Raw genomic sequence first — 14,634 nt, 5'->3', positions numbered from 1 at the left:
TAGTTAAGTTTTCCCAGAAGTCCCCAAATGTGCCTTGCCTGCCCCCTCCGTTGCCTTCCCCCTCCTCTCCCATTTCTCTTCCCTTTTCCCTTTTCTTTCCTCTATTTTTTTATAGGACCCGATTGTTTGATCTTTTTAGATTTACACAAATTTTTGTACCACTCACATTCATGACATCCACTTTTTTGAAACAGCTAAGATATCCTGTCTTATAAAGTGATCCACATTTCAGTTTGATTTGATGGTTTCCCCATGCATAGATTAAATATATATCCATGAAGAATACTGCATAGATATTGAAAATTCATATTGTATCATACACATTTCTACGTGACACATTATTACCCTCTATTAGTGGTAAAATCAGTCATGGTTCAGAAGGTTGACTACACTGCTTACTGTGTCTAAACGGAATGTTTTCTCTTTTGTATTTAAGAAACGTTGGAGTGGTACCTTTGGAAGATTCTTTCACTCATTGATTTTAGTACCCAATGACTCACTCAGATTTTGCATTGAGGTACAATACAGATTTTGTGTTGAGGTGATTTTCTACATCTGATGTTAATTGACATTTTTCTGTGCAGAAAATGAATTCTTCCACCTTCCTTTAAAAGTTAATACCATTGGCTCAAGAATTTTTTTGTTACTGATATATTAGAATCCTTTATCCGCATTGTTTTTATTCGTCTAACCAGTAGGAATCTTAAAAATAATACCTGTTTTCTTTTGATGTGATTCCACTAATCTAGTGTTTTTTTCTGATTTCTGGTACAGTTAGGTGTTCCAGATTCATTTTCAAAGCTTTGATTTACCCTATTCCTGAAATCAGCTAGTTCTCCAAGGTGTCCTTATTCTTTTTGCTGGGTTGGTTGTTCTTCAGAGACCAGCATCTTTTTACTACCTGTACGTGTTGCTATAGACATGTTATTACCTATAGGTCCTTTAAGTGGGCAGAGGGAAGTTGACAATCCCAATTTCATGTTGGTAGTTTACATTATAGCCAGTACCACAGGTTTGTTTTTATTTTACTGTGTTTCCCATTGGCTTCTCACTTTACCCATGTGGAAAATTCAGTTTCCAAACAATCAAAAATAAACCAGTGTATTAAAGTTTAGGAATTTGTTGTAATTCTGTGTGCTTTCAGAATGTTTCCTACTTAAAATGTAGAATGAGTGTTAATTTAAAATGTTGCTTTTATTAGCTATTTGTTTAATATTTCAAATAAAAATGACTACTTACATGATGGAAAGCAAAAATTATATGAAATAGTTACTCAGAGAACTCCATCCTTCCAGTCCTTTCCATTCTGACCCATCTTCTGTAGGTTATCGTTTGACTGGCTTTTGTGTGGCTTTGGTGTATTTTGGGGGGTGAGGAGATATGCATGCATGTGCATGTTTGTGTTTTTCCTAAAAAATAACATATATGTATGTCTTCTGATTTCCTTCATCACACTTCTTGGTACTCTGTATGTGTGTGTATGTTGTTTGTTTTTCTCAATGTGTTAGAAATCACTATTTCAATTCATAAAGCTTTTACTCATGGTTGTGTAGTGCTCCATTATGTGGAGCTATAGTTTATTCAACCAGTCCCCTGTTGTGTGAAGGGTTTCCAAAAGGTATATGGAAAATGTGTATTATGAAAAAACTCTTCCTGGATTTTAAATTTATCTGTTTTCCTTTACCTTTTGGAAGTAACCTAGTTTGTAGGTTGTTCTGTTTTGCTTTTAGAATTAATGTTGTGAATAATGTTGTGAATCTGTATCATTTATGTTCATGGGTGTTTAGGGAAAATTCCTACAGGATTATTGGAAATAGTGAGTGAATGTTGCCTGTTGAATTCTCCTTCATAGGTGTTAAGACGGCTTCCTGTTAGCAATATTGTGTCAGAATGCCTTTTTCTCTACAACTGCCAGAGAATAAAATTTGGATTTTGTCAACCTGGTAGGGGAAAAAATGTGTGTTCAGTTTTAGTTTTTGTTTTTCTGGTAATGAAATTTATAGAGAGCCATTTGTAAATCTTCACTGAGTCAGCTAGTTATGTCTTGTGTTCATTTTTGTAACATTTCTTCTTTTGTCTCTCAGTGTTCAATGATTCTTGAGATGTTAGGATTCTGTGATACATCTTACAAATATTTTCTGTCAGTTTATTTACCCAAGCCTTTTGACCTTATTATGGTGTGTTTTACCGTACCATTTAAAAATGTTTTTTTATGCATGCCTGAATACATGTATTTGAATATAAATGGAAATAAGCTGCTTTCTGCTTTAAAATGTGTTCTTTTCATATGTTAACATGGAGCATATTGCTGTCCTTTCCTGTCAGTTTGCAGTTCATTGTGCTGATACTTCATACTTTATTTAAAAACATATTAGTGCTAGCATTTAGGTTATTCCCAGTTTTTTTGTTCTATTTAAACATTGATGTGATAACATTCTTACTATTACAGACATCATTATGTACTTTTCTTTAGATAAATTTATGAGGAAGGAATATATTGATCAAAGTAAATAGAGATTTAACGTATACTGATGTAATGGAACTTCAGCAGTAAAAGGTGTGTCACTGTTTTATTTTGCATTTCTTTATTTGCTCTGTCTAACCATAAGAGCTGTCATTTTATTTTGTAGGGCAAATATTGTCAGTTTATGTATGGGCTGATTTATTTTTATTTGAAAGGCAGATTTATCTAGAGAAAGGCCAAGAGAGAAAGATCTTCTATTCGCTGGTTCATTCCCCAAATGGTCACTGAAACTGAGCAATTCGAAGCCAGGAGCTTCTTCTGGGTCTCCCATGTGGGGGCAGGGTCCCATCCTCTATTTTGGGCCATGCTCCTAATAGGTAGGGGGCTGGATGGAAGTGGAACAGCTGGGACACAAACCGGTGCCCATATGGTATCCCAGCACTTGCAAGGCAGAATATTAGCCATTTGAACTGTCATACCCAATTTATTTTTCTCTATGGAATAAAATTGGATAGTTAGTTGTCACTAATAGTCTAAATTTCAGTTAATTTAAAATTCTAGTCTTACCCTCAGTTATCTTTGGAATTTGAGTGCATTACAGTTACATTGAGCTAACTGTTCTCTGCTAGTATTGAATTATATAACATATTTTGACTTCATAGTATATTTTGATCTTCATAGTTGAAGCTCTTTCCAATTTTTAAAATAGATTTATTACATTACCTTTAATACCAGTTTATTAATTGCAAAGGTAAAGTTTAGTTAGTAGTTGAAATAGTATTTATTTATGAGTTAACTTGGGAAGATGTTTGCAGTAGTGAGTCTTACCCAGAACCGTGTTTATTTAGTCAAATATTTTGTCATTCAGTAAAGTTTTACTGTTTTCTTTGATTTTTTTGAAAATTTATTGCTAAACTGTTTCTTGTTTTTTGAATATTTTGGTTCAGTCTTTCTTTTGGACTGGACTGTTGAAACAACTTGTTCTTCCGTGCTCATCTCCTTTTTAATTCTCTTAACTTGTAATTTCCAAATGCTTTTCATTTTGCTTTTTTGATTTTCTAGGTGAGTAATGAGCTTTTCTTGTTGTTATACTTCGTTTTTGTTGATTTACAATGAGAAGAACCTTCAGAAAATGTTAAATAGTAATAATGATGGAAATGGTCCAGCTTGTTTTATTTTTAATTATTTTATAAAGGTTTATTTTATTTGAAAGGCAGAGTGAAGTGGTTTGGGAAGGTCGAAGTCTGCTGGTTCATTCCCCAAGTAGCTGCGTCACTAGGGACTGAAGCCAGAAGCCTGAACGCCAGGCGCTTAGGCTGTCATCTGCTGCTTTCTTGGGCATAGTGCAGGAAGCTGGATAGGAAACAGCGTCTGGGAATGAACTGTGGGCTGATACAGGCTACCGGCATTGCAATGCGTGGTTTAACCCACTCTGCCACAACACTAAACTCTGCTCCAGAGTATGGTGCACTCGGAATTGAGCAGCTCTGAAAAAGATAGGATAAAAATTCAGCAGCTAGTAAATGTCAGTGATATGTGCATAGGATTTACTATTCTCTTTTGTTACACATTTTAAATACTTCATGATTTCAAGTGAATAGAAAATAATGATTAGAAAAATGACAGGCTGCTAACATCATTTTTTAAGAAGTCGATGTCTGGGTAATTTCACCGTCTGTCTTAGACTTTTTAGTGTTTTCCAAGTTTAAATCCATGAGACAGTGAGGTGTACACCCCCAAGACCGTGATACTACTAATGAATACATAGAATTAACAAGTAACAAGTACTGGGCTCGGCAGCGTGGCCTGGTGGCTAAGGTCCTCGCCTTGATCCCATATGGCTGCTGGTTCTAATCCTGGCAGCTCCACTTCCTCTCTATCTCTCCTCCTCTCAGTATGTCTGACTTTGTAATAAAAATAAAATAAATCTTTAAAAAAAAAAAAACAAATAACAGGTACTAATTCAGGTTGCTTTGGTCAGATCACATCCATAGCATTTCAAGTGTTTTTGGGACATCTCCCAAGGAGAGTGACCCGGAAGGCAGGGAGCCTGGGAATCTGAGTACGTGGGAAATAGAAGTAGCACAGACTAGGGCCAGGAAGGCCCCACTGGTACTGCCCTCCACTTCTGCCGGAGATTACTGTTGCTGGAGGATATTTATCAAGTTAATTCACTGTGTCCCTCTTTCTATATAAAGGACCACCATAAAAAAATGAAGTTGAGCATTAAATAAACTATATGGTATGTCCGAAATAGATGTGTTGTTGAAGTGTTCTCTTAATTGTAAATTTGGGATTGAATGGATGAGCTTTCTTCATTTTCTACTTTATTAAAAATTACTTTGGTTCTTGGTATATATTTAAACATAGCAGTGTGATTTTACTTTTTTAAAAAGCTGTTCAGTTTGTCCTTCATGCCATTTTCAGCATTGTAGTCAGGTATTCTGTTAGTTCATTGACTGTTGCTTCTACCACATACTTCACATTCTTCCTTTATATAACTGATTATGCAGAAATTGAGTATTATAGATCATATTCTTTATTACTTTAGTGATCTTATCTAATTTCCACTATTTTATATTAAGGTTCTACATTCAAGAAGAAAGTTAGCAAGAGTTTTCCCTTTATGCAAATACTTTTCAATAATGTTCATTCTGTTGCTTTGACCAGTGTGACTTTCGTTTTATTAGACTTTTGTCTCTAAGAGCCTCCTCTCTCTCTGCTCCTTTTTCATATCCCTTTGATCTTGTTTATTGATGCAGCATTTATTCATATGTCACCAAGAATATTAATTATAAGTGTCCCACTTACAAAACCTATTTCACTAGGAAGCTTTGGCTTAGATGGCTCTGCACTGTCTTTACTTTTGAGCTGTAATCTTAACATTTCTGCCTATTTGTAGAAATCTGAGATCTGATCTAGAAAGGGCACTCTTGGTCGTTGTTAAATCTTTTCCATTTTTCGTGAGGCCTTCTTTTCCAAAGTCTGTAAAGCAACTTCAGTATGAAGTTAGACCTCATTTCCCAGCTGATAGCTGACTGTGAATCAGATGTCTCCCTTAAGTAAGGTATGTTCCTTGGGCTGTGTGGCCCCATCTTGATTGCTGTGTTGTCAACACTAGCTTAAGCCAAGTGAACCTTTGTATATTTAAGTGTTGCAAACAATATCTATCTGTCTATTGATAGATCCTTTTTGGATTCCATCAGACTTTTTGGTTGGTTCTATGTGCCAGCCTTTGTCACAGTCTTAGATTATACTCATTTAATTCAGGCTTAAAGTTAGAAGTAGCTCATAAGAACAGAATCAGAGTCTAGTACATTAGGAGGTTACACTGGTGTATTAAGTTTTTCTTCTGTGTTTATTGCCTCGATTCTAGTTTGCTAGGATGCTGTTTTTCCCACTTCTACCCTATTTACTAAGTTAGGAAACTTAATCATTAAATACTTCATTTAATCAGCAAGCAGTGTGCAAGAGTAACCAAAGGTTCACCAAAACTCAGGAAGTAGTGCTTGTTGGGTGAGAACAGTGACAACAACAACAACATTATCACGGTGAAGGATTCTTTCATGAAGTTTCCCGGACATTTTTCTGCTAAAATCTCTGAAAATTCATTGAAAACACTCCTTATGGTAGGTGTTAGCATGCTGTGGTCCTCTACAAAGTGAACAAGTAAAATGGCTGGACATCTCCAAAAAATTATGGTCATAATCTTTGCTTGTTGGTCCTTTTTTGCTAAAGCCAACTGTGTACCTATTAGTTTGTGTTTTTTGTTTTCAGTGTCATACGGAAAAAGCCATGTTTCATTTCTTGTTAGCAGTTCTGGGAAGAATTTATTTTTTCTTTTTAAAGATTTTATTATTATTGGAAAGCCGGATATATAGAGAGGAAGATCTTCCATCCAATGTTTTCACTCCCCAAGTGAGCCGCAACGGGCCGGTGCGCGCCAATCCAAAGCCGGGAACCTGGAACCTCTTCCGGGTCTCCCACGCGGGTGCAGGGTCCCAATGCATTGGGCCGTCCTCGACTGCTTTCCCAGGCCACAAGCAGGGAGCCGGACGGGAAGTGGAGCTGCCAGGATTAGAACCAGCACCCATATGGGATCCCGGGGCTTTCAAGGCGAGGACTTTAGCCGCTAGGCCACGCCACTGGGCCCAAGAATTTATTTTTTCCTGGAGAATTATTTATATACAGGGAACAAAATTTGTGTATCTCACATATACAGAATCAAGTATGTAATCATACTTCCTGTCCTTTCCTCACCCTCCTCCTTCCTCTTTTCCTTTAATTTTTACAGTGTCATACTTAACACTTTATAATCAAAAGTGAAATCCTCTGTTAAAGAATTAAAAAGTAGTTAAGTAGAAAAACACTGTTCCTTAAAAGTATAGACAGGGCAATACTCCAACCTAATGAAATCTGAAACCGTCAATTTTGCTCCTATATATTACATTTTGTAAATAGTGTGTATATTAGTTACCACAAATCAGGAAAGATACAATTAAAGATACAGTTAAAGATAGTGGTGTTGGTCCCAGCACAATGGCACAATGGCTAGGTGGCTGATTCTTCACATGCACCGTGATTCTGTATAGGTGCTAGTTCTTGTCCTTGTCCGCTTCCCATCTAGCTCCCTGCTTGTGTCCTGGAAAAGCAGTGGAAAATGGCTCAATGTCATGGGACCTTGCACCTACGTGGGAGACCTGGCAGAAGCTCCTGGCTCCTGGTTTCAGACCAGCTCAGCTCCAGCTCTTGCAAGCACTTGTTAAGTGAACCACCAGATGGAAGATCCTTCTTTCTGTAACTCTCTTTCCAATAAAAATAAGTAAATCTTTATTTAAAAAAATAAATACACATGATGGTCTCCAGTTACATCCATTTTGTAGCAAAAGGACAGTATTTCATTCCTTTTTATGATTATTAGTCATTCTATGTATACATATATATGTATATATATGCCACAGTTTACTTAATCATAAGTTGATGGGCATCTGTTGATTTCATATCTTATCTATTGTGAATTAAGCTGTTATCAACATGGCAGCTCAGATAACTCTTTGGTATACTGATTTCATTTCCTTGTGGTAAATTGCCAGGAGCGGAATGGCCAGATCATATGATAGATCCGTTTTCGTATGTTTGAGGAAGTCCCGTATTGTCTTCCATAATGATGTACTAGTTTAATTCCCACTAACAGTGTATTAGTATGATTTTTGCCCTCACATCCTTGCCTTTCTAACTGGGGTGAGGTGAAACCTCATTGTGGTTGTAATTTGCATTTCCCTGATAGCTATGAACCTGAGCATTGTGTGATGTGTTTGTAGGCCATTTTGATTTCATTCTTTGGGAAATGACTGCTCATTTCTTTGCCCATTTCATAACTGGATTGTTTTGTTACTGACTTTCTTGAGCTTTTTATAGATCTGGATATTAATCCTTTATCAGATGTATAGTTTGTAAATATTTTTCCTTTCCATTGGTTGCCTCATTTTTTTCTCACTTAGATTTTTTTCATTTGAAAGAGGTTTATTTTTAATGATTTTTCATAATGCATTTTTAAAAGATTTATTTATTTTTACTGGAAAGGCAGATATACAGAGAGAAGGGGATACAGAAAGAAAAATCTTTTGTCCTCTGGTTCACTCCTCAAGTGGCTGCAATGGCTAGAGCTGAGCCGATCCAAAGCCAGGAGTCAGGAGCTTCTTCTGGGTCTCCCACGTAAGTTCAGGGTAGGAAGTCTTTGGGCCATCTTTGACTGTTTTCCCAGGCTACAAGCAGGGAGCTGAATGGGAAGCAGGGATGCCAGGATTAGAACTGGTGCCCAGATGGGATCCCGACAGGTGCAAGGCAAGGACTTTAGCCACTAGACTTCCATGCTGGGCCCCATAATACATTTTTGGAGATACAGGAATTCTCTCCTTGCTATATTCTCTCTCCCTCCTCATATTCCTTCCCACACCCCCCATATTATTACAGTTAGTATAGTCCTTTAGTAAGTTGCAAGTGTAATGTTTTGCCTTTTAGGACTCAAATTAGTGTAGATATAGGCAAAAATAGAAAAATTAGTATGATTTCATCAAGGTATATTTAACTGTTTCACTGGGAATCTTTTATTCAGGAGTAGAGATGCATACTGCAGTGTCTCTGCACTTCCTGGTATGCTCGTCTCCATTATTCAGTTTGTGCATGAGAATATGTGTTCACCTAATATTATTTTGTATGAATGTTGCCTTACATCAGAGAACGTTGATATTTGTCCTGAGATTGGCTTGTTTCACTGAGCATAATGGTCTCTGGTTGGGACCATTTTGTTGCAACTGGTAGGATTTTATTCTTTTTTGACTATGTAGTATTCCAGAGTAAATGTGCCACTACTTATCCATTGATGGGCCTCTGAGTTGTTTCCATGTTTTTGCTATTGTGGATTTTGCTGCTATAAGTACAGGATTGCAGTTAAGGGTGAGAGTGGAGGCGGGGGTTAGGTCTTTCATGTATTGGCTACACACCTAAATGACGTCAATTATCCAGGGCTTGGCAAGGTTGAAGCCAGGAATCAAGAGGCTTACTCCAGCCTCCCACATGAGAGCAGAGGTCCAAGCAATTGGACCATACTCTACTGCTTTCCCAAGTACATTAGCAGGGAATTGAATTGAAGTGGAATTGCAGGGACCTGAACTGGCGCCAATATGGGATGCTGACACTGCAGGTGGCAGCTTTACATGCTTTGCCATAGCACCAGCTCCTGCCTGTTTGTGGAATGTTTCTTTTGCTGTGCAAAAGCTTCTAAACTTGTCTAAGTTTTACCTTTACTCCCTGCACTTCTTGGGGCTTTGCCTGTGTCAATTTCTTGCAGTGTTTTTTGCTATAGTAATTTTATGGTTTTTGTTTTTTTTTTAAAGATTTATTCATTTTATTACAGCCAGATATACAGAGAGGAGGAGAGACAGAGAGGAAGATCTTCCATCCAATGATTCACTCCCCAAGTGAGCCGCAGCGGGCCGGTGCGCGCCGATCCGAAGCCGGGAACCTTGAACCTCTTCCGGGACCTCCCACGCGGGTGCAGGGTCCCAATGCATTGGGCTGTCCTCAACTGCTTTCCCAGGCCACAATCAGGGAGCTGGATGGGAAGTGGAGCTGCCAGGATTAGAGCCGGCGCCCATATGGGATCCCGGGGCTTTCAAGGCGAGGACTTTAGCTGCTAGGCCACGCCGCCGGGCCCAATTTCATGGTTTTGGTCTTAGATTTAGACTCTTAATCCATTGTGTGTTGATTTTTTGTATAGAGTGTAACATAAGGGCATTGTTACACACCTCTGCAAAGATCCAGTTTACCAAACACCATTTGTTGAAGGTACTGTCTTTTCTCCAGAGAGTGATATATTAGCTTTTTTGTCAAAGAAAGTTGTTTGTAAATGCATGGATTAATTTCTATGGTTCTAGTCTGTTCCATTGGTGGAAGAAATCCTTGAACCCACTTGAAATTTTCTACTAAAAGCGTTGTTATTCTCTACAGCTGATCTGGGCTCAGCCTTTTTTCACCCATCAAGCAGAAATTTTATTTCACTTTAATTTTTCATTCCAAGTTGTGTCATCTGACTCAGTTGAGATGTCTGTTGTGGCTATTTCTGCTGTGAATTATCTACAATTAGGGCATGGACAAGATGAATCTTCCTTGTAGATTGATGTGGATTCTGCTGCTACAGGCTTCATTTTCAGTGTTGTCTCCTCTTTTCTTCAAATGTGCTATCCATTTTTAACATTAATTTTTGGGGGGGCATTGTCCCCATAAATTTTTTGTAAAGCATAGATGGTTTCATCATTTTTCCATTCAGCTTTCGCCATTGGTTTGATGTTTGTTTTTGCATTGTTTTAGGAGAATTTATGCTGCTCTGATAGGAGAGTTTTTCAGACTTATGTCTTATTCTTGTTGCTGTATTTAGGTCCTGGTAGGATCTATTATAAGAAATCAGTATGAGTACATCTTAGTGCAAAAAGGTTTTTAAATCCGTGCATAGTTTTCTTATTAAATGTGCTTTCCGTTAACTTTTTCCTTTTTAAGAGCCAGAATAAGAAAAATAGAAAACGCCTGTCTGTATGATGATTCACTTGCTAAAAACCTGGGAGCCAAGTAACTAAATCCAGCTCTCACCTGGGTCACTGGGGCATGCTGCTTCCCAGGGTGCGTGTTACTTAGGAAGCTGAAATTGTGGATTTAGTTCTGGAATCCATGCATTGAAATATGGGGGTATCTTAACTGCAGTTACCATATATTAACCTCTATTTTGCTGTTTTTTGAGGAAATCATTTACGTGGTTTTTTTTTTTTTTTTTTTTTTTTTTTTTTTTTTTTTTTTAAGGCAACCTATTTTTAGTATCATTTAAAGTAGTTCTGGAACTTGGTGTTATTTGCATTGCCTATGTTTATTCAACCAGAAGTTGTTTCCATTTATATTTGTTACAACTATGATTACTCACAGTGACATGATGAAAAAATGCTTAATGCTTTTCAGGGCATCATTTTGTGTTGCTAATAGGTATTACTCCAAAAAGGAATGAAATGATAAGATAAATTTTGGAATCACTGGAAAACTCAGTGACTGTTTGCAATATAAAGCTGTAATAAAGAAACATATTTCCCAGCACTTCTTACACAAGTTTTTTTTTTTTACAGTAAGTTTTTTTTAAGCAAACTTTTGTTATCTGTTCAAGATATTAACATCAGTCAGAACCTAGTGAGTAAATGCTATTCTGGACCAAAAACTTAAGCTTCTCTTTGACAAATCCTAATTAGCTTTTCATCAACTGACTGTATTTCATTACCACAGCATTATGGTTCGACTGTTTCAGTTTAAATTCTCTTTTTAAGTAAACTTAAGTTGTGTAGGAGATATTTTCATTTTTTAAAATTATCATTTTAGATATGGGAGAAAGTACAACCGTAAATGCAAATACCGATGGGAACATTGGAACTTTAGAGGATGGGAGCGACAGTGAACATATTCAAGCAAATGGAATTCCAGGAACACCAATTTCTGTTGTGTATACACCATCCTTACCCGATGACAGATTGTCTGTCTCTTCCAATGATACTCAGGTACCAGTGGGGTCCAAGTGAGAAGCCAAACTTTGTAATGAATATTTCTATTTGATGATGGTAGCTGATTTCTGTCTTTGGAAATTAAAAAAAAAAAATTGTTATTTGCTCACTGTATAGATTAATACATTTTATTCATGTCATAGGGTGCTACCAATATTTCTAACTTTGAAGGTGTGTTTGTATTTTCCCTACATCTCTGACCTGTGGAAATTACATTGAGAGAACTTTTTTCCACCTATTTACATAATTCTAGTATTGTTGTGTAAAAACTTAGAAATCTAGAGAATTTTATCTCAACTTTTGTTAACAGCTACAAAGCATTCAGTACCACAGTTGTGGTACGTCTTCTCCACCCTCCCCTACTCTGTATTTTGTGTGGTTTCATCATTATCTTTTTTTTGTTTGTTTTAAGATTTTATTTTATTTTTTTTTTATTACAAAGTCAGATATGCTGAGAGGAGGAGAGACAGAGAGGAAGTGGAGCTGCCAGGATTAGAACCAGCAGCCATATGGGATCAAGGCGAGGACCTTAGCCACTAGGCCACGCTGCCGAGCCCCATCATTATCTTTTTAGACAAAGTTCTCTATCCTAAATCAGTGCCCATAAGTCAAGAGTAGATTTTTCTGGCCTTACTGATTTGCTGTTCACATAAAGACAGTCTCTACTGCCTTTATGACTTCTTAGAGTATTTAAAAAAATAAGACAAAAACTTAAAATAACCAAGTGACAGGTAGTAAAAATCACAAGTTAGGCTTTTGGGCAAATGTCAAAGTACTATGTTCTAGTTTTTTGTCAGTAATAGTACAGTCAGGTAAACTAATAGGAACACCATGTGATAGTGACAAGGAAGTACTATTTTAGAAGAAGGCATTTTTAAGGTATTTATTGTTGGGTGGGAAAATAGTGTTGTCAGATTAAAGAAAAAACAATATGGCATATTGCTCATTAGGGTTCTCTTCTACAAGGTAGAGAAAATACCACCTCACATGGTAATGAGCAGAATAAAACTACTAGAAGGTTCAAATGATTTTTACACTGGAGGATTAATTGATTTTCATTGTATTTTAACTTATTTAGGAATCTGGAAATTCTTCAGGACCCTCACCTGGTGCTAAGTTTTCCCACATTTTACAAAAGGATGCCTTTCTAGTATTCAGGTCTTTGTGTAAACTGTCGATGAAACCACTGTCAGATGGACCACCTGATCCAAAGTAAGTCATTAGCTGTTTGCTTGATAAACAGAAATCACTAAATTTGAAACTTACTGTTAAGGTAAAGATAGTATTTGGATTTTTATTGTTCTTACCCATAGAGTTAAAAATTGTTGGAATAGGGAGATTTTTTTCCTAATTAAAAAGATGTACTGAAAAATAATTCATTCCCACACATGCTAGGTTTATAAATATGCAGGATTATAAAACAATGCCAGTTCATCCTGCATGAATGGATACATGTATGTTCTTTCCATATTATAAGTAACTTTGGAGTTAATGTAGCCCTGTTTTTCAGGCTTCTGAAAACTGCCAGTCAAAAGGTAATAGCACCAAAATAAATTATAAAGGCCATAATGACTGGTAATACGTACTCATTAAGATCTGACAAAATGCCATAAGATGTTATTTTTGTATATAGGGAAAAGGGAATACTTTGAGATATGATTCACTTATCTAATTACTATCATACTTATGAAACACTTAGGAAAGCACTGTTTTTCTGAGCCATAAGAGGCCAAAAAGCTTTCATTTCATTATAGCTAAAAGTATAAATAATGACTGCTTATGAATGAGTTAAAGTTAGCAGAGTGCCCTGCCTCTAATGTTGTGTCATGACGGTGTTATAAGGAATTTCTAGAGAGGCAGCTCTGGAGAAGAACGGAGCGACTAAGAAAATGGTGCTGATGAAAGGGGAAGAAATGGGAGCATCACTGCCTTGATTTGAAAAAGCTGTGGGCTGTCCATTTGGTACCATGATTAACATGCCACTGGGGTTCTCTGCATCCTTTAGTGTAATTACTAGGTTCCAGCTCTATCTAAACCTTGGTTCTAGCTTACTGTTAATGCATGCTTTCATAGGCATTTACGTAGCTGGATCTACCACAATTGTGGGAGATCCTGATTGAGTTCTGTGCTCCCAGTTTCTGCCTGACCAGTCCTAAGCTGTTGAATTTGTAGGGTGAATCATCTTTGGGAGTGATTTTTCTCTCTCATTTTCAAAAACAAACAATTCCAAAGTCGTTCATTTTGTAAGTGCCAACTGGAATGATAGAGACAAGAATATTAGAGACAGTTATTATAAGCTTATAAATTTGTGCAAAGTTGATTCATTACATTTTATATAGTTTGCTTTGTTACATTGTTCTGGTTCATGGAGAAATATGAAGGGCTAAAAACATGAAAACTTAAAATCTTTGTAAGTCCGCATTCTGAGAGTCGACAATATAATTTGTTGGTTTTTCTTTATTATAAAGATCTAAAATCTTGGGGAGAGCATTTGGCCTAACAATGAAGATACAGACCTAGAAGCCCGTTTTCTGTATTAGTCTAAGTCTAGCTTGCTAATGCAGACCTTGTGAGGCAGCATGGTCCTTTGTGAATCTGAGTCCCTGCCGTCCACAAGGGAGACCTGGCTTGGGTTCCACATCAGCCCTTCTCTGGCCGCCTCGGGCATTTGGAGAGTGAGCCTGCAGATGGGAGTGTGTTTGCTCTTGTTCGCCCTCTATATTTCTTGAATAAGTATCAAACATACCTTTAAAAACAAAAAAAGAACCTGAAAGAATACATTGTTATACTTTATAGTATAAAAAGTATACAAAAGTTGGCAGTTTTGATATTTCATTCTGAATAGATGAACACATAATTTAAAAAGGTAGTAACTTAGGAATTTGATGTTATTACTGAAAATAATTTTGCCATGATCTTAAAATGTCACCTTTAAATGCCTCAGGTGTTTTTCCATCTGAATAGTAAAAATTATCGTTTGAAATAGTGTTAGAAATGCAAGAGAATTATTTGAAATTCCCCAAATTTGAAAGAAACAAAGAAGGGAGATGCAGATTTTGATGAGTGTGGGGTGAGTTG

General features: G+C 36.8%; 1 protein-coding gene across 2 annotated transcripts in view; it reads left to right on the top strand.

Moving 5' to 3' along the window:
- Positions 1-14,634, top strand: part of ARFGEF1 (ADP ribosylation factor guanine nucleotide exchange factor 1) — a 123,670-nt gene that overhangs the window by 53,798 nt on the left and 55,238 nt on the right. For both annotated transcript variants that reach the window (XR_009246092.1, XM_058668712.1), the window contains exons 8-9: positions 11,378-11,553; positions 12,635-12,768. Coding sequence is in view for 1 of the 2 variants with exons in the window: in XM_058668712.1 (XP_058524695.1) it covers positions 11,378-11,553; positions 12,635-12,768 (310 nt within the window). In the remaining variant the exon portion in view is untranslated. The remainder of the gene's footprint in view (positions 1-11,377; positions 11,554-12,634; positions 12,769-14,634) is intronic.

The sequence above is a fragment of the Ochotona princeps genome, chromosome 9, assembly GCF_030435755.1.
Source record: "Ochotona princeps isolate mOchPri1 chromosome 9, mOchPri1.hap1, whole genome shotgun sequence".
In the NCBI taxonomy this organism is placed as follows: Eukaryota; Metazoa; Chordata; class Mammalia; order Lagomorpha; family Ochotonidae; genus Ochotona; species Ochotona princeps.
Note: the sequence above shows the minus strand (reverse complement) of the source record. Positions and strands in the feature narration are given on the sequence as shown.